Genomic DNA, 26,909 nt, shown 5'->3' with positions numbered 1-26,909 from the left:
TAATCTCCTACCAGGAGACTTGATCCTAGCAGACCGTGGCTTTAGGATTCAGGAACAAGTTGGCTTGTACTGTGCAAGGGTTGAAACTCTTGCCTTTACACGGGGGAAAAAACAGCTGAGTGCTGTTGAACTGGAAGATTCCAGAAAACTTGCAGCAGTCCGCATACATGTTGAGAGGCTAATTGGTCAAGCACGATCCAAGTACAGGATGTTGCATGGACCTGTGCCCATTAGTCTTCTGATTAAGTCGTCAGAAGAAGAAGAGTTCACCTCTCTTGACAAAATAGTCAGAGTGGCTTGTGCCCTGACGAATCTGTGCCCCTCAGTGGTGCCAATTGATTAGCTAAAAAAACTGTTATTCTTTAACAGAGAAGTTTCAAAGTTAAACACATTTATTTGAGTAACAATTCCAAGTGTAAATAGTTGAATAAATTCATAAAGGATTGAAACAACGTGAGGGCAACTTATATGGTGACAGAATTTTCATTATAAAGTGGAGTATCCCTTTAACAATCAATTGTTTACTTATCCATTAAAATCAGCTGAAATGTAACAGAGTTATTAGTTAGTAGTTGCATAGAACCCATATATGTGGATGAGAGCTCTTTTAAGACCATCTATTATATACTATTATTGAAGTTATGTATCAGGCTATTGGCTGCGTAATGTAAGATGGTGTGTGTACAGTGGCTACTGTATCACTCTGCTGTTTTATAAACCTCTTAAAATTGTCATGTGTCAGTTCCCTTAACACATTCACACTTTGTATTAAATTGAAACATGCAGGACAAACGTTATAAAAGTTGTATATGAGTGTACATTATGTAATTTAGGTTGGCTTTTATAAAGATGTTGAAAGATGTTTTTGTAAAATAAACCAGCCCTCAAACTTTTGACTTTGCTGTTGTCCTTTATAAAAGGATATTAAATGTATGTAGAATTACACACTGGCAAATCTTACTAATAATTCAATTACATTTTATTTATAGTATCAAATCATAAGAAATTAAAAGAAAAACATTACAAATGGAGTAGGTCTAGACCACACTATAATTTACAAAGACCCAACAATTCTAGTATTCACTTCATGAGTCTGTGGACTGTGTTTTGTCTGACAGCAGTCTATCTGGGCATGTATATGTCTTGGCCAATAACTCAGTTAAAATGGCTGACCTATAGAAGGCCTCAACATTCTGCACTGCTTCTGTAAAAAAGTCAGCATCAAGCAAAATTCTCTGTATAAAAAAATTGGATGTAGACCACACCATGAAGTCACAAAACTTCCGCTTCGTCACACACAACTGGGCTTGCACCTGGTAGTGGTATTGATGATCTCTGGTAAGTGCATGTGTACCATCTGTTTTCTCAATGCAGAAATGTTTCTTTTCAGTGGCACTGAGGACTCCGGTGTCTTTGGCACAGTGTGGGCACTTGATTTCCAAAATACCATCGCCACAGCAGGAGCAGGACAGCAAGGCATCTGGAGATGCTCCAAGGTAGGGACGGGAGGTATCAATGTGGAGACCGGCATCACGAACACTTAGGTCCTGATGCTGTTGTGCAGTGTAAGCCTCATATGTCTTTCTGGCTTTTTGTTCATGTTCACATCCCCATCTGAAAATGAGAAAAATAATGTTATTAAAGGAATAGTTCACTTTAAAATTATAATTTTCATATACTCACCCTCATATTGTTTCAAACTTGTATGAATTTCTTTCTTCTGCTGAACAGAAAGGAAGATATTTAGAAGATTATCAGTAACCAGACAGTTTCTGGTCTCATTGACTTCCATAGTAGAAAAAAATATACTATGGAAGTCAATGGGACCCAGAAACTGTCTGGTTACTGATAGTCTTCTAAATATCTTCCTTTCTGTTCAGCAGAAGAAAGAAATTCATACAGGTTTGAAACAATATGAGGGTGAGTATATGAAAATTATAATTTTAAAGTGAACTATTCCTTTAAGTCATCGTAGCTCTTTGAGTGCCCTTTTCATCGGATTTGTTCTCTCATTTCCCTACGAACTATAAGTACTATACTGTAGATGTCAGTACCCAAAATTGGCCTAATCTTAAAAGCACATAATATTCTCTTGTATCATATTCTATCACAGATATCACAGAGTAGTTTAAAAAGGTGTAAATTAAATATAACAGGAACCATTTAAAAGGAACATTAGGAATAAATAGGCAAAGGACCTACACCATACACCTGGGATTAAAAATAGATAAGGGCACTCAAAGAGATTGAGGGATGTAATCTGTCATCATGTTTCTAATTTAATGTTGATAATTTGTAATACTGACTATAATAAATATTCCAATGATAAATGCATTTCTTTGTCTTGTGTTTGTTTCCTTGATGTTTTTTTTAAGCAGGGGCCCTCTACATTAGAACACATGTATTGCATACATTTCCATAGTTGAAACATAAGTTCAAAGAACATCTAATTTCTTTACTCACTTACACTATGGTGAAATTAAAAACAGTAACTGTATGTTTGTGTCATTATGTCACACATGCCTGGTTGCAACTGTTGAAAATCTGCATAGGTCAGGGTAACAGATCTGCCTAATTAGGGATTTGGAAGGATTTGTAGGGTCTGTCCTTGCAGCTGACTTGAACCTAGACGCTGTCACCCTACCAGCCCTCATGTCAAACCATAGCCTCGACTTTCCCTGTTGTCGTGTCTCTTCCTCAACTTTTACTGCCTACAACATTGTAAATTATAGAAGATGAAATTAATGACATGACACCTTCAAGCACATTTTAGTCATGTGAGATTAAGAAGGGATGACTATACCTGCTCTGGTGTGACTTCCATATCATTGAATACCGCATCACATTTTTTCTCAAGGTCTGAGGCAGACAGCTTCCGGTTCTGAGCACTGTATAACTCAGTCAGGAGCTGTGGTTGACCCAGAGACACCACTTTTGGTTGAAACTGTTTACAGTAGTGTGGCAATATGCGTAGGATACCACTCTTCTCTGAAGGGTTTGGAGTTGCATTATCCAGAGCCTTGTAGAATTGTTCTATAGCTGCTCCAGACACACCCACTTTTTTCACAGATGGACAACCTGAATGGCTTTGGTTGTTTACACCACAACGCTTTTTTGCAGGATTTGAGAAATCAATTCCTGATCCCTCGTCATACAAAGCCTTGCCCGCTTTCAAAGGAGGAAGTCCCCACTGTCTGGGCCCATCAGTGCAGCTTTTGCCTTCCAGATGTTTAACAGCAGAGTCTATTGCGTACAGCAGAGCTGTCACGTGGGAGCACACCTCTCCCAGGCCCGCTTTGCATGTACAGTGGCCGCACAAGACTGTCCCATCCTTCTTCAAAGATACCCATGGTTGTAGTTGGGTTTCAGACAGTGACTGACTGTGATGCACCTACAATTACAGAAAGTGGCATAAATATATTATTCTTACATGTGTGATGTTATTATTTACTGCTGCAGTGACACCATAAATGCCCCTTGTGAATACATCTTAATCACTATGATAGTCCAATCTTAACATAGGCTACAGCGAATATAATCACAGATAAGATGATGGCTAGATGTAACAATTATGTGTGAATACTGATCACAGACACTCTGTGGTTTAGTGGCTATGATGCACCTACAAATACAGAAAGTGGCATAGATACATTATTTTTACATGAATGTTATTGTTTAATGCTGCAGTGACACAATAAATGCACATTGTGAATACTTTGCTGTGATTAACTAGTAGAATCTTAACATAGGCTACTGCGAATATAATCACAGATAAGAAGATGTCTAGATGTTACAATTATATGTGGTTACTACGGATCACAGACACACCGTGATTTACTGTCTGCATGGATTAACGTGTGATCGATAATTAATGACTGCACTTCCCAGAGCTGGGATGCGTCCAGACATCCATTAAAAAGCCACGGCCGACCATGTCCTCTAAAATCATAGGCTACGTGTTATATAAATATTTATCAAGAAATAACAGACCGCATTCTACATTAGAATTCAACCAAGTCATGTAATAATACAAAATAAACCATAGATCGTTGTCTTACCTTTGCCATTATGAGGTACCTCCCCCCGCCGTTAGCGTAGCAGCGCGTAGCTGTAACCCAGCCAGCAACAAAGAACTGGTAAGCATCCAGACTTTTAAAAGCTTTCAGATCAGCACCAGTGTATGGGGATACCCCGTTAACCACATAGTGGTACAAATCGTGTGGGCCGAAGTCAGGCAGGCTCGGCGATTTAATGAGGTCCGTGAAAACCGAGGGATGAAGAAGGTAAGGGTCGGTATCCAAACCTGCTATCTCCAACTTCTCCAAATATCGCTCTTTGTGAGCACCTACCAGATGCCCTACCTCGACCGATAACGGCAGTACAAGTTCTTCAATAGAAGAAGCCATTAGGTTTAGTGGTAACGTTATCTATTTTAATCTGTTTAAAACTAATCAAATTTCCCGCTCGTCTACTATTGCTCAGCCTGCGCGTCCAGTGATTTTGCCGTCCAGCATGGCGTCGTCACGTGGTCGTGGTCACGTGTTTGCAAAGGGTCTATAAAAGAACGTGGCTGTTCATGCTTTTCCAGAACAACAGCTGGCCTCCATAAATCTCCCTTTTGCATCCTTATTCCTTCTCCAGGTTGCAGATCAGGTAAGTGTTTAGCCATCCTGTTGTAGTACTGCTTCTGTTTCTCCTGTCTCTGCTTAAGTTGCTCATGCACTTGCGACATTGTCTCCGTGGTAAGCAATGCAGATGATGTTGGTAGCTTCGTCCTGAGACGTCTCCCCATCAGTAATTGTGCAGGTGATAATCCTATCCCTTCCATTGGCGTGTTACGGTACTCCAGTAGTGCTATGTACGGATCACATTGACTACTCTGCGCTTTCTTTAAGAGATTTTTCACTGTTTGCACTGCTCTCTCGGCTTGTCCATTAGACTGTGCATAACCAGGACTTGAAGTCACATGCTTGAATCCCCATTCCTCTGCAAAACTTGAAAATTCAGCACTTACATACTGAGGTCCATTGTCAGATACTACTATATCTGCAATTCCATGTCTTGCAAAGATGGACTTCATTTCCCTGATGACTCCACAGCTTGTCGTGTCCCTGAGTAGTTTTACCTCAATGTACTTTGAAAAGTAGTCCACACATAACAGAAATGCCGAACCACTATGGTAAAAAATGTCTGTACCTATTTTTTCCCAAGGTCGCCCTGGCACTTCATGTTGGAGCAATGGCTCTTTTTGATTGTTTTTCCTGTTTTCATTGCAGGTAGCACATCTGGATAATGCATCCTCAATTTGTGTCGACATACCTGGCCAGTACCAAATCTCTGCCTCTTGCCTTACATTTGACAATTCCCAGGTGTGACTTGTGTATTTTGTTGATCATTTCCTGTCTTAGCTGATTTGGAACAATGAGCTTATTTGCTTAAAATAACAGACCATCTTCATGACTGATTTCCTCTCGAAATGTCCAGTATTGCTGTCTTGATCTTGGCATCATAGATCGTTCTTTCGCCCATACATTCAGCACTGCCTTTTTTAACATTAGCATCTCTGCATCCTCTGCTGTTGCTTTTTTGAAAGCATCCAGTTTCTGTTCCGAAATAGGAAGTTGTGATGTAATCCAGTTCACTGCTAGATCCTCTTCCAGCAGATTTTCCTTCTGTTCGTGTAGATAAGCACGACTTAGAGCATCTGCTATGTATAGTTCCTTACCAGGGGCCGTATTCACAAAGCATTTTATCTTACCACTAGGAGTACTCCTAAATCGCACTAAAAGATTTTAGCTAGGAGTTTTCTCTTAAAAGTTATTCACAAAGCCTTTCAGACCTACTCTTAGTAAAGAAAAATGACAACTCCTAAACTGAGAGTGAGTCTTCGTTGCTATGGATGACGTCATTACTCATGCACGAGCTGGACTGGAGTGACCACCTTGATTGGCTGATGATTGTAACGCGGGAATGATTCCAAACACCTCCCCTACGATGATGAGTGACAGGTGACAGGTCTGAGAATGCGTGCGCTATACATGTGGTGCGAAGGACGGAAGATGATGAATAACTGAATAAATAGCCTAAATGAATAAAGAGTAAGGCTAAACAAATAGCCTAGTAGCCTAATGAAACATATGGATTGATGCAATATCTTTGCAACATTATTGAATTAATCTGTCACTACATGCCTCTGCCTACGTTTGCAAAGAGAAGAACATTTTAATTTGATTCACAATGAAACGTTACAATTAGTTTACATGCAATGAGTAGCCTAGTTTTGGTTTTTGGTGGTGGCGTTATTGCATCCCTAGTTATGCCTACAATGCAGAATTGTTCCCTCGCGATTGGAAGCTCCTGTAGCCGTCGCATACGCATTTCAAAACATTGCAACGTGAAATGCCACAGAAAGCGGTTTGTGAAGGTCTTAGTGAGTTAGGAGTCCTCTCGACTTCTTTTAAGCTGTCTCAGGCTTAGGTGCTACTTTTAGGGCTAAAATGCTTCGTGAATTACTCTTAGTCAAAAAAATGAGGAGTCCTAAAGTTACGAGTGATTATTTTTAGGAGTTGCTCCTAAATTCGCCAGTTAGGAGCTACTTTTAGCCTTAAAGTTCTTTGTGAATACGGCCCCAGGTTTGTACATCACCTTCAGACTGTATCTCTGTAGTCGGAGAAGCATTCTTTGTGATCTCATAGGAGCCTGATGCAGCGGCTTCTTAAATATACTCTCTGATGGCTTGTGATCACTTTCAACCGTGATTTCCTTTCCGTACACATACTGGTGAAATTTCTCACATCCGTAAACTATGGCTAACAACTCCTTTTCAATTTGTGCGTATCTACGCTGACAGTCGTTCAGAGCTCTCGAGCCATAAGGGTCCGTGTAGAATCACAGCTCCTATTCCTTCTGAACTGGAATCTACCGACAGTGTGACCGGTTTGCTCACATCAAATAATTTCAAAGTAGGACTTTGAGTAACCAAATATTTCAGTTTTTCAAAACTTTGCTGTTGAGCATCCTCCCAGTGCCACTCTGTCTCTCTCTCCAGCAATTTCCTCAAAGGTGCACTTATGTCAGACATATTGGGAATGAACTTTGCCAGATATTGCACTACTCCAAGAAATCTTTGCAGTTCTTGCTTGCTTTGTGGTGGTGGAATTTCAGTCACTGCCCTTACCTTTTCTTCATCTGGCTTAACTCCTTGAGCACTCAGTATGTGTCCTATGATCTCTGTCATTCTTATTTTGCACTTGTTCCTGTTGAGCTTTAAATTGTTTTTTTTTCTTGCACATTTCAGCAGCTTCATTAGCCTTTCATCATGCTCTTGAATGGAGTCTCCCCACACCAGCAAGTCATCGATGATATTTACCACACCTTCCAGTCCTTCTATCATTTGTGCAATGGATCTCTGAAAGACTTCTGACGCTGAGGATATACCGACAGGTAACCTAAGAAAACGGTATCGCCCAATTGGCGTGTTCGCATCTAGCACAGAAAAGTACTTTGCATTCGGCATTCTTGAGACCACATCTTCTACTGTCAACATTGGATAATGCTCTCTTTTTATTGCCAGATTGAGATCTTTAGGATCCATATACATGCGCATTTGTAACTACAGTTACCATGCTGTTGACCCATTCAGTTGGCTCAGTTTGCTTTGCGATGACCCCCATCTGCTCCATTCTTTGTAGTTCTTCAACCACTTTCTCTCGCAGAGCTACAGGTATCCTTCTTGGCGCATGCACAACTGGTCTGATATTTGGATCAGTTTGTATGTGGTGTTCTCCTGGTAAACAGCCTAATCCTTCAAATAGATCATTAAAATCCTTGAGAATGTCACTGCTCTTTTCAATTTCATACAGTCTCTTAATCATGCCCATTTTTTGACATCCAGATCGTCCTAGAATGACAGGTGCATCATGCTTCATTATTTCAAACAGGATTTTGTATTTCTGTCCTTTGTACACACAATTCAGTGCTTTCTTGCCCAATGGCGCCATCTTGTGTCCAGAATATGTAACAAGTTTGCAGCTTGACCTCTGCAGTCTCCCTGCTATGTTTAGCAACTTGCACACTCTTTCTGACATGACATTACATTCAGCTCCTGTATCCAGTGTCACTTTTACATCATTCCTGTTTATCTGGATTGTCTCGACCCATTGTTCATCCTCCTTACTTGAGTTGACGGACATTACATTTCTTTCTTTTTCCACTGTACTGGACCAATAAACATGTTACCATCTTGTTCAATCATGTGCATTCTTTTACTCTGACTCTGCAGGTCTTTGGTATTACACATCTTTGCAAAATGATTTTTCTTCTGACAAGACTTGCATGTTTTCCCGTAGGCTGGGCATTTTCTGTACTCGTGCTTGTTGCCGCATCTGCTGCACTCCTTTCTCATCACTGACGCTCTGATTTGGTGTCTCTTTTCTTTGGTTTTATGGATTCAACTTTGTGTACATTTACTTCATCATTGAGTGCTTTCATCTGACTCGACGTGATCTCGCTGGCCCTGCAAATGTCTATGGCCTTCTCCAATGTGAGATCCGTTTCTCTTAGAAGTCTGCCTTTTAGCCGATCCTCTCTTATGCTACATACAATCCTATCACGAATTAATGAATCGTGCAGATCACCAAACTCACAGTCTTTTGCTTTGCTTTTCAGATCAGTGACGTACATGTCGATTGTTTCTGCAGGGCCTTGCGATCTCGTGAAAAACACATGTCTGATGTACGGTAGGTTTTTTCGAGGCTCACAGTAATTTTTAAACTTGTCTTTTAGTACTTGTATTTTATTTCTCTCCTCTTCTAAACTCAAATGTATTTCATACTTGTATTGCCTCTTCCCCCGGCACGTGCAGAAATGTCGCACACTGCACCGTCTCAGACTTCTCTGCTACTCCGCTAGCTAGCGAGAAAAGTGCGAACCTCTGTATCCAGTTCTTCCAATTTTCCGAAAGATTTCCTTGCAGAATCAATGGCGGTGGTGGCTGTAACTGTGCCATCCTCTTTTCCTGTGTTTATATCAGTTTTATTCTGACACCATGTTCTGTTCTTTAGATGGACAGACGAACACCAGCACCTGCTCCATCACCTAACTTTATTTTAACTGACTTCAGTAATCAAAACAAACACACGTGACTCTGGATGTCATTATATCAGATGACCATTAGATGTCCTCATAACCTCATATATGTATATCATATATAATATGTTACAGACATCATCTGAACTGCACTCCAGTATAGAGGACTGAAGGAGACCCGTTTATTTCATTAAACTCTCAACAACACATTTAACATTGAACACATTTTTAGTTATAGCCGAGCTTTATGTGCTATAAAATAGATGGCATTCATATTTTCCTTAGACTGAGCGTATATGTACATATTAATGCTCCTAAATATATAATGTCTAAAGATTTCTAACAAAAGATCTATGATATTCAAGCATGCGTTTGTTTGTTTTGGCTGTGACAGAACTTGACTCTTGCTTTTCTTATTGATATAAAAAATGTCAGTTGCATAAAATATGCTACTTAAAGGTAGGAAGAAAATCAGCATAAACTTTGACTCTCTTTAATATCACTAGCAGGTTTAGTTTTCCACAAAAAAGACAAAACCATTGGTATAAGAACATAAAAACTCACAAGCTGGTGTCATATCTAAAAAATATGAACACTTACATGCAGTTCTGCATAGGGATGGGAACTTATCAGATTTGATCAATATCACTGACGATTCTGCTAATCAATCCGATTCTCTATCGATTCCTGATGGCACTGTGTGGAAAAAGCTTAGGAACAAAGCTTTTGTTTTAAAGATTACACTTGAGTAAGCAAACTGTACTTTTTATGTAATTTATGTTATAAATGGAGCCTTATTGTAAAGTGTAACCTAAACAATCCTGTTGATGTAAGAAAAGAAAGAAAAAGACTAACACTCATGAATATATAAAACAGTTATTTTATTAATATCTGCGAAGAGAAAATAAGAAAATGCATAAATTAAAACCATAAAACTAATTTAGAAAAGTTATTCAATTTAATAAGATGAAAATTTGGTCCAATTAGACGAGTGGGGGAGGAGCCAGGACACAGATGATGCAACACTCCTCGCGAGATAGAGAAGCTGTGCGATCCTAAACAGAGGAGAAGAAATAATAGAATTAGACCGAACAAACTAACAGTTGTATAAGAGAAACAACACAGAGACTTTTAAATAAAAGTGTGGATTGAATTTCACCAGTCAACGATTACGGGTGAATGTGTGATTACACGAATACTACAGAGAAAACACAGGCCTAAAGTTGGGAGTTTTGCCTTTCTGAAAACTTCATAATTGAAGAATTGAGTTTTCTTGGTAAGTGAAATTATTAAATTCTCTATTACTGAGGTTTTTGTTGTTGTTGTATAAATGTTTGTTAAATGGTGTTCAAATGCTGATGTTATATGCAGTGGTAGGTAAAATACGCATAAGAGTTAATCTGTTTTATAATGGTTAGAATATTGCGTGAATGTGTTGAATAACTAATGTTTCAGAGTTAAAAGTTACTTTGAGCAGTTAACAGTTGTTATTTTAATAGTTTTCGTCGTGTATTCGAGCTGAGAGTTAATGGCGGATCATGACGCAGATGACGAGGCCTAAGCGCGCCATTTAACGGCTCTTCGGACATCTGTGTAAATTCACTGTGCTAAAGTTAGACGAACATGAAGTCAAAAATGTTGAATGTTGTTTATATGCAGACTAACTGCTGTAATGATGTATATTTTTGAAAGAATGTCTAATTGTATTTTTGGCCTGTCTTTTGCAAGGTTGGGTCTTTTCTTTCTTTTCCCTTTCCCCTCTTTTACTCGTTTTTTTTTCCTTCTCCATTTTTCCTCATTTTCTGAGTCGGATGCTGCACATTTCCTGGACACTGGAGGATTCCTGAAGAATATTTTGTAGATGTGTTGTCCCTGCTTCACATCGGGGAAAAAACTATTGCGAGCAGCGGAGCAGGAACTGGCGAGCCATGCCCATATAGTAAGGACCGAGCTTTGTGAATCAAGGAATGAACGGTAGGATTGTGCACGTTTTTGTTAATTTAATTTGGTTTAATTTTCTTTTTATTTATTTATTTCTAGAGAATGAGAGTAAAAGGGTATTTTTAAAGGGTTGTCCTTTGGAAGAATACCCAGTCAGCAAATTACCTTTGGCACAGATGTGGGCCAGATAAACAGCTGAGCTGTGGCCCAGATTAGTTTGTGTTTGCCGGCCCAGATATGGCCCACATCTCCTTTGCCAGAACTGAACCAAAGGACTGCCATAACTCCACCAAGCATGAGCCAAATACTACAAATTCATGTGGCCCATGTGTGGGCCTGGTATGCAACTTTAGTATGGTTGAGTTCTGTTAAAATCTACCGGCCCTTATGTGGCCCACATGCAGCTGACAGTATTTAAAGTTTTAACTCACAGGTAAATAAACACTCAACAACAAATGCACTCAAAACTATTTATTTTGACAAGCATTTAAATAATTACAGCTAAAGTGTTGTACTTAATTACAGCAGTATTCAGTTGAAAACATTTCATAAAAATAAATATAATTACAGCAAGAGTTGAATAATAACAGTAGTATTCAGTTGAAAACATTTATCAAAATAAATATAATTACAGCAACAGAGTTGAATTTAATAATAACAGTAGTATTCAGTTGAAAACATTTAAGAAAACATAATTACAGCTACTCAGTTGTACTTATTTTAAGTAGAATTCAGTTGAAAACATTCAAGAATACAAATTAATAATATAAATAGCATTCAAAGCTAATTTTTTACACCAAAGTTCAAAACACTCGATCAAAGCTTGTATTAATGTTATGTTTAATTAGTCCAATGAGAGTAATACAAATAAATCACAGTTGGTAAAGAGAAATTTAAAGAGAAATTGAGAAAGTTAAAGCAAACTTGAAAGGTAAAGAGTTGAGAAGTGTGTTGATGTGCAGAGTAGTCTCCAATGAGGGTCGGCAATGTGTTGACCTTTTCCAGTAAGGGGATTCTGCCTGACTGCACCTGCAATAAAGAAGAATTTAAATAATGTTAGCAGCAATACAACCTGGAAGCTAGAGCTGCAGGATACTGAAAAAAATCATTAATGTAAATATCCTTTAATATTTTAATTGCAATTATTAACAAATTAAACACCTCTGAATTACCAGTGTATGAAAGTTTTTTTCCAGTAAATTTTCAAAAGGAATTGCAAATTGTATTTTTCAATATGTGGGCCAGAATTATACCGTAATTCCTTTATGACAAATTATTTCGATTTTTAGAATACTTTTGCACCAACAACCGGTTAAAATTTACAGCACTGCATGTATTCTGCTTCTTTTTTAAAAAAAAGACATGCACACTCTAATGTAAAAACACACCAACACAGATAGCATTAATGTCATGTTTTAGTCCAAAGACAGAGTCTACAAAAATAAGTGTTTTTACTAACACAAAATAAACTCAAGATAATCTGCAATGATGCGAGACAATTTGGAAGCAGAAACACACAAACAATAATGGGCCAAGTACTGAATGCAAGGAGGAACATAAAGGGTTAGTTCGCCCAAAAATGAAAATTCTATCTGTAATTACCCTCAAGTTTTTCCAACTTCTGGGTTGTACGTCAGAGCGTAGACTCACTATTGGCCGACGCTGGTCATGTGTGGGATGCTGGCCAGTCGTGAGCCTACGTTCTGACGTACAACACAGAAGCGCTGTGCTGTTACACTACGTTGAATAAAGTCTTTATTTTAGCTTGTTTTGCGCACAAAAAGTATTTTCGACACTTGATAAACTTAAGGTTCAGCCACTGTATTCTTGGACTATTTTAACAATGTCTTTACTAACTTTCTAGGCTGGCAAGTTTCAATAACAGAGAAGCCTATGGAGGAGTGAGACAGCTCTCAGATTTCATCATAAATATCTTAATTTGTGTTCCGAAGATGAACGAAGGTCTTACGGGGGTGGAACAACATGGGTGAGTAATTACTGACAGAATTTTCATTTTTGGGTAAACTAACCTTTTAAATACACAGTGATAATGAACTAAATACAGATAGTTGTAGGCATGCGCTGGTATGAGACTTTGACAGAATGATAATCTTATATTGTGATTACAGCTTTAAAATGTATGATTGAAACAATATGATTCGCAATATATAAAAAAACTTCTAAATAAAAAAATGCAGTCACTTAAGTGAGCCACGGATGTGATCAGGTAATGACAAAAAAAAGTTGTTTGGTTCGATACTGAGATAACAGAAATAAAAATACAATGTTCTGTAAAGCGGTTTTGAAAAGTTGTGAATTGTGCAAAGTGCAATACAAATAAAAGTGACTTCTAAAAAAGGTCTCACCAATGACAACTTCCTTTACGACCAGGCGTTGGACACCAATCTTCCCATTGACTTCTCTCCGATTCATAACGTGCCACAGCAGTTGTAAAAGTGCCTTTCAGCACTCTCCACACGGTGTTATCCAGGTCAGAGCCACCAACCAAACCCACATAGGTAATCTGATAGGAAAAAAAAACATTGTGTAAGTGGTTGAAATATGCATTTAAATAGACCACCCCCACCCTAAAATGAAAGTGCTTTTATATTCAAAAATGAACTATAAACTATTATTTACTCCATCTGAAACCATATTTTCTAGGTTTTTAATATGGAAATTATTGTCATTTCCCCACCCATACCACACATTAGGGCTGGGTGGTATGACAGTATACCATAGCATGGTATATAAACTATATCGTGAGAAATTAGAGTAATTATGAAAATGTCCTGCCTCTTCCAAGCTTTATAATGGCAGTGAATGGCTGCTCAATTAATTGAAAGTTAACAGAAATACAGCAATTCATTGTTTGTTCATGTTAGTTCACAGTGCATACTAAAGTTAACAAGTACAATTTTTTATATTGAATGCGTTAGTAAATGTTGAAATTAACATTAACACATATTAATATATGCAGTAGAAGTGCAGTTCATTATTAGTTCATGTTAATGTTCAGGTATTGTATCGAAAGTCATAATTTTGGTATTGTGACTTGACACTAATAGCCTAACGTTAACATTACAACTTTAATTTTAAAGAGGGAAAGGTCATGAGAAAAAGTCTTGGTTGAATATCATTTCAGAGTTAAATAAAGATACATACAATAATGCACACGTATTAATGTGTTTATTCTTGCCATTTTTATATTATTATGATTAGTTGAATGATTGTGAACACAAATTAGGATTTAGGTTTTCTGACAAACAGTAACACCAACACCGACTTTGGACCGCGTCGCCTTAATTCACAAATAGGCTACTACACAATGACAAACTATACTATTTTATTGTGTACGACAGTGAGCTGTTGATTTATAAACAAAAACATCTTAATTTAAAACGGCAAACCAGCGAACTGCTATAGCCTAAGTTAACGGTTAACGTTAAGTTACATTAAACTTTATTGTAAGTTATAGCAGTAAACTGAGGAAAATATTAGCTAGTTCAACCCTTTCATCTATGGAACGAATAACTAAACGCATAATAACATGCAATATTGACACATAATGCTGTATATTTCAATTTAAAATAAATTTCAATTCAATTTAGACTTTAAAATGCCAAAACATCACTTACCTGAATGTACACAGTCGTGAGGAAAGCAGAGTAAAAGGCGTCAGCTGGCCAGCGTCGCAGTCAAACTCGCGCCGTAGTCTCACTCCACCAATAGGAGGGAAGATGCATAGCAACCTGAGTTGTGGAACGGCGGATGTTTGCCGCACTTGATTTCAGGATTCCTGTGTTTTTCCAAGTATAAGCCAAATGTTTACCACAAGTCGGTGTTTCTCACTGTGTGCCATAGCTCAACCACATATGGTCCTCATGTGTTCGTTGTTATCTGGGCCATATACCTCAAAATCAGTTGTGAACCAAGAGAGCATTTCCCGCAGATTTTAAAGTTATGGCAAAACAAATATGGCTACGATTTGGCCCATATCTGTTCAGCCATGCCACATCTAGGCCATATGTGCCAGATAATACCCACATGTGGCCCACATGTAATTGCTATCTGGGTAGTATTCGAATTAAAAAATGATTCATTACCGGTACATTAAATAAGCCAATTAGAAACAATTTGTATAAAGGCCCTTTCACACTGAACGCAATCTTGACGCGCGCGATGGTTTTATTTTTTGATCAGCTGTTTGTGTAATGATAGCTTCCACACCGAACGCATGTGCTGCGGCGAAAAACTACTTTTATTTTTTTCGCTTCTATGTCGATTATTTTTTATTTATTTATTTTTTTACTTTTGCGGCGACAGAAAAGGCTTCAGCCAATCACAAGCTACAAGGACAACCATTTGAAAGACAATGTGTGGCGTAGCATTGCCAACCAACTCTGTTATCACGACTGTGAGTGTGTTGTGTGATAGTTTTAGTCGTTGTGTAGTCCTGTGCTGTGTTGGCCAGCAGGCTAAACTACATTTGGGATAGAAAGCTAACACTATTATCGTCAAAGATAGAGACAGAGACCGTGTTTACTTTGAACATGTTACAAAATGTAATGAGACTATTTAGGGCTGCTTTTAGTATACTATACATTCTTTGTGTGATGTCTACAGTTTCTAGTCGAATGATTTTAACTTACTTTGTGTGTTACATGTAATGTGTAGTGACATTACAAAACGCACTGTGTTTAGTTGAAGACGCAAAAAAACTGTGTACATTAGCATTCAGACTTCAGAGCCCTTCAGACTCTCTGTTCTGTAAGATTGGGTGCACCCAAAACCTTATTTTCTGTCTTTTAACCCTTGTGCATTGTTTAAATTTACTACCTTTCGTTATGTTTGTGGCTGAAAACATTTTGAAAACACACTTTTTTTGCATAAATCTATTAATCAACCTCTGTCCTGCACAAAAATACTAAATCAGGGCTTGAATTTCGGTGCGGGATTGCGGGTATTGCGCATATTTTTTATCATTCCCGCAGGTCTCCCATTTATAATGCGGGAAATTCCCGCAAACATTGATTCACTTTAGCATGTAGGTTCAGGTTGTATTAGTAAATTAATCCACGCAGATGGAAAATCAAATCAGTCATTTTAAAACTGTCTGCGAGACGCAATTTCACAAACAGCGTGAGTGATTCAGCGGCGCTGCGTCTTCTATCTCGCGTCTCTCAAAATGGGTTGCACAATGCAATCGTTAAGCGCGCAGCAGGCGGCGGAAATACACTCTCGCGTTTCGGGAGTCGATCGGGCCAGCATTGCATCACGAGTAACTAAAGTTTACCATTTGCACGTCTTTTCAAGTCTCACCAGTTTAAACAGTCACGCGATTTTAAACTCTTCGGTACTTGCGCGCTGTCTGAGAGATGCTTTTTTCTCTGCACACATACATAGAGTAAAGCAGCCTCACAAACAGCTCGCGGGTAACAAAAGTTATTTTTCGTGGATTATAAATCGCTTTAACAGTCAAAAACATAAGAAAATGATGTCAATTTCGGTCTTGGAGAGTATCCTCTAATCTAAACACAGTCGGTTATGTCTTAAATAAGCATAAATCGCACGTGACCGTATAATGAAAACAGGATCCGTGCACTAGCTCTTAAAGGGACAGCAGCCATATGTGTCTGTCATTAATTTGTTTGTCAAAACAACAAAACATAGCTTTCATTTTAAGGAATCAGGATTAATAGCCTATGAATTTAATTTAGTCAGGACTAAAATACTACCCAGTGTTATTTTACATTTGATTAGGCTACTTTATTCAGTCTCTGTAGTATTTCTGAATAGCCTACTAGTTTTAGACCTAAGCAAAAAGTTTTCTCTTTATTTCTCTTTATTGATATCTTTATTCTATTGTATTTATTTGTGCTACTTTTTTCAATTTAATTCAAAGATTGAAATCAAGCTTCCTTGAGTTGTGTAAATTCTTAAGAACAAAATGACCCCATTGTAAAAATGCAATGAGTAGGCTAAGCATACATTTAGGCGAGATAAATGTAATTAAAAAAAAAGTCTAAACTCCCCCCTCAAATTAAAAATTCCCCCCCATAAGAATCACCTAAGGGGGGATTTCCCCCCCATTTTCCAAAATGAAATTCAGGCCCTGACTAAATGTTAAAAAAAAAATCAGGATTTTAACTCTTTAATTGCCAAATTCGTAAATGATGTCACTGATTTGGGGGGGACACAAAATGACTCATTTTCAATATAAAATGTGATTGTGGACTGGATTTTTTTTTACCTTTTATCACAGTCTTGGACATGTCAAAGATTAGAAACAACATTGGTTTTGATGCATTGTTAGTTTTTGTGCAGCATCAGATTTGAACTTTTTCTCCCTCATTTACTGTTCGTGGCTGTTTTTGCCCCATTGACTTCCATTATAACCACATTTTTTGATTGCAAAGCCATGACACCATATAATCATGCATTTTTGATTGTTGGTGGTTTTCCCTGTTGGGAAGATGTAAAATTTGTAATTTTTACTGTTGATAACCAGGTGGCACCATTAACCCTTTAGATAGGCCTGTGCCAAAAAAAGCTTAGTTTCTGGCTTTTACATGGAGTTATATGGAGTATAATAGCATAATAAAGTGTGTGTGTGTGTGTGTGTGTGTGTGTGTGTGTGTGTGTGTGTGTGTGTGTGTGTGTGTGTGTGTGTGTGTGTGTGTGTGTGTGTGTGTGTGTGTGTGTGAAAACTCACCTTGATGTGTCTGAGAAAATCAAAATATGCACCTCAGCTCTCAGATCTACATGGAGTAAACAAAAACAAAGTAAGTGTATTTACAGATGGTGGCCAACCAGAATGAGACTTTTAAATTGGGATGTGTATTTGCTGCCTTTTACCGCTGAGTGGCGCTGTAATCACAGACTTCAAAAGTGTCAGTTTATTCTCTTTATGACGTAATCTGCCGCGGCAGTAATCTGAGCTGAGGTCACAGATAAATTCAAGATAAATATTGTGGTTAAACGAATTCAAATTCATTAAATTTAAACAAAGTAGACACACGTTAACATTGTGTGCCCAGTTTTTCTATAATTTAGAAAGGCTATGTCAATAGGTTACTTACTTCGTGTTATTTTAATGTGTTTGTAGATTTATTAACTGAAACATAACAGTGAAATAAATTAAAATAATTTACCGTAAAATTAAGACATTTTCAGGACTTGCAGTTACCCGATGTTAGTCAGTTTAAGCATTCTTTGTTATATTCAGAATTAAATAGGCTTACATGTTACGATTATCATTTGAATTCTTTAATAAATAATCAACCACAATGCCTATTAGCCTACTGCCGCAGCAAAAATAAACCAGTCGAATTTCAAAGTCGTTCGCGCACAGCAGCAACTGCGGCATTTTAAAAGGTAAGTTTCCTATCTGTTTATTAAAAAAAAAAAAAAACATGGCGCAAGATCTTGTAAAAAAAAAAAAAAAAAAAACTTTTTTCATTATTTGAACAAAAATGAGACTGATTGAATATGTAAAAATATAAACAAACAAAGCAGAGAATAAAACAAACTTTTAGGGAAAAAATATAGGCCTATTATGCTACAACAGAATTGGTTAACATTAACGAAAGCAAAATATGTAAAAATACATTTCAAACAATATAAAACAAAACAAATTCGTGGCCGAGTGGTAGGCTATAACGTTCAAATCCCGAACAAACATGGGCTACTTTTTTATTATTAATGCAGAAAGATTTGATAGTTCTAAAATATTGCTACACCATAGCCTATTGTTTTTTTCTCATAGCCTATTTTAAATATTTTATATTTATAAAATAAAATTACCATTAATTTCCATTTTACATTAGGGACAATTTTTATCCAACAGAATGGCTGAATTAACATCTGCATAATAATAATAATAAATAAATAAATAAACAAACAAACAGCACGTCTTGTAAAAACACTTTTTAAAAATTTTTTCGACACATAATTTCGAGACAGTAAATTGCCAATGTTAAAAAAATAAACAAATAAAAAAGAATATGACAAACTTTTAAAACAGAGAAAATAGTTTACCTAGGCTATTCAGACGATAGCTCTGTGGTCAATGCAATAACAATAGCCTCTCGAAGCTTCAAACGATCTGAGATCGAATCTCAGTGTAGCCGACAGGGTTTATGCTTTTCCGTTCTTGATGCTTAAATATGCATCTGTTTATTAAAGTCAATCATCTTGTTTAATTATCAATTGTACATTACAACATCAATTTGCTACATTCCAGTTGAGCCGCTGCAAAGACGACACATCAGATGAAGGAAGACTGTCAGCCGATTGCACCAGAAAATAAAGATGATGAAGCTCGTCTTTAATCTGCTAAATTATTTTTGTGTGTGTGTGAATCATTCACGAGATTGAGATGACTGACAGTGATACCCGGCCATTACAATGGAAGACATTTTTCAAAACAGATCGAACAAATCAGAAAAATACTTTCAGTACAGTATTGCTTTCAATTAAAAAATAAACAATGAAAATGTAAAAGAAAAAGAAAATTAATTAAGTTTGAAAACCCATTGCACATTTCAAGGTATGAATATAGTGTCGGGAAAGTTTATTTATTTAAACAGGGTTGCATCGATGCGATTTTATTCCCTTTGTGATGCAAAATAAGAAACACAGAATCTTATTCTTGCAACATTTTAAATTTCTATTGTCAAAGAAATTGCAGCTAAATTAAAAAATTAAAACGGTACAAAACGAAAAAAGTTCAAAGCAACATAAATTAAGAACAGGCGTTTTTCTTCGCCTCTCTGTATTTTTTTAGTAAGTTTGGTCTCCCTCACTGCGCGCGGCGGGTCTTTCTCGAAATTAAGCATTTCAGCGTAAAAAAAAACACCATACAGCTGATAATACTGTATATGTCGCTGTGTGTCATCCACACAAATCACGAAAGAAAAAACTGTAACAAATAGCTTTTGTTCCTTCAAAGATACAACATGCCTTGCTGAATTCACCTTACAATAAAACGAGGTGGGTCGCGAATTAAAGAGCTCTGTATCTGCTAAATTGAAATTGTGTGTGGAAAAACTTTAAATACAATCAATAAAACTACAATATATAATTTAATAAGATATAGGGCCTACTGCACATAGGCTATGGACTTTTGGAGATTTTGAGATTAATCCTTAAAAGAATTTTGCCTTTGCTTGCTCAACAGGCTGGCTCCGACACTCTCCATATGAAAGACGGAACATTAACACCTCTGTCCTGCACCCCCACGATAAAGCAACTATTGCCTTCTCCAAACCCACCCACAGGCTAGCTGAGTTTGCAAAACAAAACAAAGAGTCTGCCACTCGTCGTGGTGTGCCCAAACACTTAATTATAAACTTCAATATTTCATTCAAAACAATCTCAAGACGCTTTGTGACATTTTGAAAAGCCGTGGATGCATTACTGCCACTATGAACGCAACAGAATACTGGTTCTGATTTTATTGTTTGTCGTTTAAACGTCATATATATATATATATATATAAAAAAAAATTTTAACAGAACTGCTTTTGAAATTACCATTGGAATTATTATAGGCTACAGAAGTAAAGTCATTGTATAATATTTGCTCCTTAGTGTAAAATGGAAATGCATGGTGATTTTATTTTGTAAATAGACTATAAGCAAAAAAAAAAACAACGATGTTTTAGAACTTGACAAATCTCTCTGCGTCAACAATAGACTATAAAATGCATTAATAGGCTAAAAATCAGTAGTCCTAGTAAGTTCGGGATTCGAACCCGTGTCATCTAAATGATCGTAACGTAAGTTCAACCACTCGGCCACGATTCACTCGATGCGACATGGCCTAACGTTCCAGTGTGTGTTCGCTCGCAGAGCGAGAAGCGCTCTTCATTCAAATGAACGCGCCGCCGCGTTTGTCGAACACTAATTCAACATGCCAGAATAAAACCTGGCTTTAGAACAATGCATAGCGCCACTCATCGTGGTGTGCCAAAAATTTTACAATCATTTAGTTTAATTTATTTCAGTGTTAATGTTTGAGTTAAAAAAATCCTCTACAAATTAAAGTAACACAAAGTCGGCTATAAGAGTCCTTTATAGGCTACTAAAAAGCAAAGGGCTTACAGTCTTAACATTTAGGCTACTTTGCTTAAATTCGATACATTTATTTTCAGTAGGGCCTAATACATTTGTAGGGATGTGATTTCAGTATGCTTTACCAACGCTATGTATTCAATTAAAGTTCCAAGAGGTCTGGTATATTTCCTTCAGCTGACAAGTGCACAGCAAAAATCACAACTTGTGTTTGCTGCGAACGCAAGTTATTTAAGGTGTCTCAACTGTACACAGTCTACCCTACAGTGTGAATTCGTTACAAGGTTTCATTTAATTAAATTAATGTGCAGCAATTTGTACAAATAGAGTCTATAGGCATATACTGTTGTAGCCATTAAATAATCTCATTTAGTATCATATTTGTTAAAATATTCTAATGTTATTTTTTTCCATCTGTTGAATATGAAAAGTGAACAGCACGAGTAAGATAGGATGCATTATATCGAGAGATGGATATGGAGTGGGTCAGACATGATTTTGACCACTTCATTAAGTTTTGTTTTGTAGAAAACCTTTCTTTAAAGTGAATTTCGTTTTCTATAAATTGTATCTTAATTTTAATAAATTTTTCATCAACCCTTGCCTGGATTTAATAAGTAAGAGAGGCAAATATAACAGACACTAATCATGGAGGCGCCCGCGCGGTCACTTGCATTGCACGTCAGCTGAAGCGCATCTCATCCTCCTAACTTAACGAAACTCAGCGTATGCCTCACACAGACATGATAAATACATCAAATACACAAAGCTTGAAATGTCTTCAAACGAAATAATTCAAAACGAAAAGAAAAAGGCTACTCTCTGATTATGTCTTTATGTGCATTTCTCTCTAGGTGGGTTCACTACAAATATGGCGATCGTCAACTTCATCTTTGCAGTCGACACTGTCAGAAAACACTAGTTTATTGATAAAAATCAATGCACGCATCACCGGATAAATACACATCTTGCTTGTTGCTTGCACGCACACATATTATGTCGAAAAAACGAAATATTATGTTGAAATAACATTATTATTATTAATAATACATCTTTTAGAATATTTGATTAAATGCTGATCGTTGCGCTTGTTCAATTTAATTAAACTAAAACTTTAATTGTGATAATTAAAATAATTGAAAATTAAATATTTAGTGGCCAAGTTTTGCTAATTTATTATATAGGCTATTATATGCCTATTGCCTATATTAAGTAGGTCATATTAAGACAAGGCATATATTAAGTTATTTTAGCTGTTATGAGAAAAATAAATCTAAGGAAATCTAAAATCTAAATCTAAAAAAAAAATCTAACGCCAATTCAACATGCCAGAATAAAACCTGATTTTTGAACAATGCGTAACGCCATTCGGCCTGGTGTGCCAAAACACTACATTTTAAACTTCAATGTTTAATTCAAAACAATCTCAAAACGCGTTGTGACATTTTTTTTAAGCAGCCTAGCCTACATACATTAAGGGCATCCGCGTAATCTCTCAAAAATTATGCCACACTACTCCATGTTTTTTTTTTTTTTAAGGACTGCTTTTGAAATCACTATAAATTACTATGCAATTGTATCGCTCACGAGAGCTCTTCATTTATCTATGCCTCAATAGAATAGTAAAAATATTCAGCGTCATTGCTCCTAATATCGTCTCTATTTTTTACTTTTGATTCTATTTTTTCAGTTCTAAAATTGATTCTATCTTTGGTTCTATTCTGTTGTAGCCTAATAGGCCTATTTATATATATGAAAAATATGCCTATTAGGCTTAGGGTTTTATATTTAACCCACTTACATTTTAAAATACGGCAATTGCTGCTGTTTTGCACAATGTCCCTTTGCGCCACCTGGCGGTCATTTCGGGAACGACTTTGAAATGCGGCTGGTTTATTTTTGCCGCGGTGATTTCGCCGCGGCAGCTGGCGCGGCGGTAATAGGCATTCTGGTTGTCCACCATCTGTATGCACCTGCTGCCTTTTGATGGTGAGAAATGCAGACTAAACAAAAACAAAGCAAGTGGATTTAAACGCGTGCATGCAAGCCTGCTGGTCATTTGATGGTGAGAAGAGCAGCCAGCAACATGAGAAAGGGCTTGACTTGTAGTGAAGTTTTAGAGATGATTATGCAGCCTGACCCTTCCAGCGAGCTGCAGGATGTATCGTCTTCTCCCTCTGACACCACAGACTCAGGAGAGTCAGATCCTGATTTGGATGTGGCACCCTCATCATCCTCTCTAGCTTCCACTGAAGGCGAGGAGGATTCGGAGGATCCTGGATCTGGGTGGATTGGGAGAAACGGCGAAGTGTGGTTTTCCACTAACGCGGAGACAACTCCCTTTCTTCAGCCTGCCAGAGGCGTGACTCCAGGGCCGACGTGCTATGCCATTACAAGGCATAGTCATACATGTTTGTATGACTGTACAAACATGTATGTGTTGACGCAAGTCATGCTGACAATGAGGTCAATCATCTCCTCCGTAAAAAACAGATTGAACACGGAATCCATGTTCTGGACCCATGCGAAGGCATAGCACGTCGGCCCTGGAGTCACGCCTCTGGCAGGCTGAAGAAAGGGAGTTGTCTCCGCGTTAGTGGAAAACCACACTTCGCCGTTTCTCCCAATCCACCCAGATCCAGGATCCTCCGAATCCTCCTCGCCTTCAGTGGAAGCTAGAGAGGATGATGAGGGTGGCACATCCAAATCAGGATCTGACTCTCCTGAGTCTGTGGTGTCAGAGGGAGAAGACGATACATCCTGCAGCTCGCTGGAAGGGTCAGGCTGCATAATCATCTCTAAAACTTCACTACAAGTCAAGCCCTTTCTCATGTTGCTGGCTGCTCTTCTCACCATCAAATGACCAGCAGGCTTGCATGCACGCGTTTAAATCCACTTGCTTTGTTTTTGTTTAGTCTGCATTTCTCACCATCAAAAGGCAGCAGGTGCATAAATACACTTACTTTGTTTTTGTTTACTCCATGTAGTTCTGAGAGCTGAGGTGCATATTTTGATTTTCTCAGACGCATCAAGGTGAGTTCACACACACACACACACACACACACACACACACACACACACACACAAACACAAACACACACTTTATTATGCTATTATACTCCATATAACTCCATGTAAAAGCCAGAAACTAAGCTTTTCTTTGCACAGGCCTATCTAAAGGGTTAATGGTGCCACCTGGTTATCAACAGTAAAAATTACAAATTTTACATCTTCCCAACAGGGAAAACCACCAACAATCAAAAATGCATGATTATATGGTGTCATGACCTTGCAATCAAAAAATGTGGTTATAATGGAAGTCAATGGGGCAAAAACAGCCACGAACAGTAAATGAGGGAGAAAAAGTTCAAATCTGATGTTGCACAAAAACTAACAATGCATCAAAACCAATGTTGTTTCTAATCTTTGACATGTCCAAGACTGTGATAAAAGGTAAAAAAAAATCCAGTCCACAATCACATTTTATATTGAAAATGAGTCATTTTGTGTGTGTTTTTTCCCAAATCAGTGACATAATTTACGAATTTGGCAATTAAAGAGTTAAAATCATGTTTTTTTTTTTAAACATTTAGTATTTTTGAGCAGGACTGAGGTTGATTAATAGATTTATGCAAAAAAAATTGAAAAAAATATTTATCTGATACATTTTTATAGCAGTTTAAAGTAGTGGCTGTTTTCAGCCTCGAAACATAACGAAAGGGTAGTAAATTTGCCCACAGTGTACTGTTGAGTTTTTGAAAAATTTCAAAGCATTTTCCCAAAATATGTGTCAAAATAAGATTTGTCACCAAAAGTCATTCCATTTGCTGAAACACAGAAAAAGTTATGGCCAAATTTAGACTCAAAAATACCCCATAGTGGATGAAAACATCCCCAACAGCACATAAGGGTTAAAGAAAATGAAAAGCTCGTCCTCACTGGATGACGATGATGATGATGAAGTGTCCATGTTTTCTCAGCTGTCAGCGCAAAAGTTTTGGAATGTTGAAGCTCTGAACGTCACAGACGTCGCAAATTCGCGTCGCGGCTGATGTGAATGGTTTTGACGCGAACTATTCACTTTTTCGTTACGCATCCGGTGTGAAAGGGCCTTAAAAAGGTAAAAAGTAAATTGTATACATATATTAATGGAGTAAGGGTCAATTAAATGTATTAGCTTGAATCTAAATGGGTCACAAAAAGAGAGAAGCAATTAATAATAGTGATAAACTAAATAGGAAATATAAATCTATATAAATAAGGGTTATAAGAAGGTTACATTTAATTTGTTTGGAGCAAACCTTGACTGTCATCCTGGTCATATCTATATATTTTTTCTTTTGTTATGTGGTGATGTTTTGAATTTCACTGCTTTATCTTTTTATTTATCATTTCCCTTAAATGCATCATACCTGTTTCTAACGCAGCCACCATTTTCTTTTCCCCTTGTTGTTGATTCAGACGTCTCCTGAGTTCAGTGTTGGAAAGATCAGTTGTTTTAACTATTCATTAAAATGAATCGGTTCAAAGGAGTCATTAGTTGGCGAATTGGACGTGTCATACGCGTTGTATGATTATCCCAGCAGAAGGACATGGACATCCCACAAGGTTTGTGTCAACAGAAAACATTACATCACTGGATAGGTTTTTTCATTTATTTAAAGTGTGATTTTTATGTCAGCTGAATGTGCGGAACGCTTTTCAGAGAAGATAAGGCGACGTATTTTAGCACAATTCACACCCAGCGGTAATTCAGGAAAAAAAAAATCTCCTACTGCTCCACATGAAACTTTGGTCTTCCGACCTTTTACCATCGTGTCAATGTATTTTGATTATGTGCGAGGGAGATCTCCGAAGAGAGTGCGTGCTCTCTCTCTCTCTCTCACGCTAAAAATAAAATCAAATACAGCTTTAGATCATTTAGTAAAATAACGCTTTAGATCGTCTCTCCCTCTCCATGAATTTTTTATTTGCATAGGCACTTTGCACTACTAATATTTAATAATAAAATAATGAAATTATATTAAAAGATTAAATATTAGTCTTCACACGGGTGCGAGGGCCCTTTCATCGCTGCTTGTGTTTGCCTCAGTAGTGAAGCTGGAATGGGTCGTGATCTTCTGTGGACGCGAGGCAGAGCTCTTTGAAGGAGGGCCACTTTTTTCATTCTTTCTTTACTGCAGCTTTATCCAAACAGAGAAACCTGAGCACTGTTCTGATGTGGATGCAGCTGTTTGAGCCGGGGTTTTCAAGATTAAACCACTGATCTGAAGTCCGATCTGGACTCTTGAGAAGACTGGACACAGGAATGGACAGACTTCCCAAAACCTGAACATGGTCATTATCCTTCACCTGTACACTAATGTTCTGTCGCTTGGGGCACTGATGAAGAAAGTGAACGCGTTCTGCCACTTAGGCTTCACGGTATTCCAGCAAATCTGGCTGTCATGAGTAACGTCCTGCACTGAGATTTGAGCAATCGGGTTGGGAATCCCCATTACCTTCTCTCATAGGAAGTGCCTCAGCCTGGTCCAAAAACACTGCCAAGATGGCTTTGCTGTTTTACTCCCCACACTTGTATTTCTCTTTCCTTGGTTGGCTTCTAGTGTCAGCCACTCCAGTCTGAGGTGAACCCGTCCTGTAGGGTTGTCCTTCAAAGTGAACCACTCATCAACTATTTTAGATTCCTTCACAATCCCCAAGTTTAGTACGGTCCTGCCCAGGGAATGACCTTGATCAGAATCTGTATCAAACACTTCCACCTCTAGGTTCTGACCAGCCTCCTCATGAACGATGGCCTCATAC

General features: G+C 37.6%; 2 protein-coding genes and 1 long non-coding RNA gene across 4 annotated transcripts in view; 1 reads left to right on the top strand and 2 right to left on the bottom strand.

Annotated features, from left to right (window-relative positions):
• The window catches only part of LOC308697126 (uncharacterized protein), an 874,503-nt gene that overhangs the window by 558,306 nt on the left and 289,288 nt on the right, over positions 1-26,909 (bottom strand). The window lies entirely within an intron of this gene.
• Positions 960-8,928, bottom strand: LOC308697153 (uncharacterized protein). The gene is made up of 3 exons (XM_081376283.1): positions 4,059-8,928; positions 2,804-3,391; positions 960-1,614 (listed from the first exon to the last, which is right to left on the bottom strand). The coding sequence occupies exons 1-3, from the start codon at positions 4,404-4,406 to the stop codon at positions 1,603-1,605; spliced, it is 948 nt and encodes a 315-aa protein (XP_081232409.1). The 5' UTR covers positions 4,407-8,928; the 3' UTR covers positions 960-1,602.
• LOC308697196 lies at positions 10,093-25,861 on the top strand. Of its 2 annotated transcripts, none has more exons than XR_014030908.1 (4): positions 10,093-10,363; positions 10,816-11,061; positions 12,893-13,015; positions 25,566-25,861. It is a non-coding gene; the product is annotated as an uncharacterized lncRNA (long non-coding RNA). The 2 variants fall into 2 exon arrangements; XR_014030909.1 differs by lacking the exon at positions 25,566-25,861 and adding an exon at positions 13,420-14,200.

Source organism: Scardinius erythrophthalmus (assembly GCF_964197995.2).
Source record: "Scardinius erythrophthalmus genome assembly, chromosome: 10".
NCBI lineage: Eukaryota > Metazoa > Chordata > Actinopteri > Cypriniformes > Leuciscidae > Scardinius > Scardinius erythrophthalmus.
This window is presented reverse-complemented; position numbering and strand designations above follow the sequence as displayed.

Coding starts and splice junctions, on each gene's coding strand:
- LOC308697153 (XM_081376283.1), bottom strand. CDS start 4,406: ATGGCTTCTTCTATTGAAGAACTTGTACTGCCGTTATCGGTCGAGGTA. Junction 3,392..4,058: donor GGTACCTCATAATGGCAAAG/GTAAGACAACGA, acceptor CTGTAATTGTAG/GTGCATCACAGTCAGTCACT.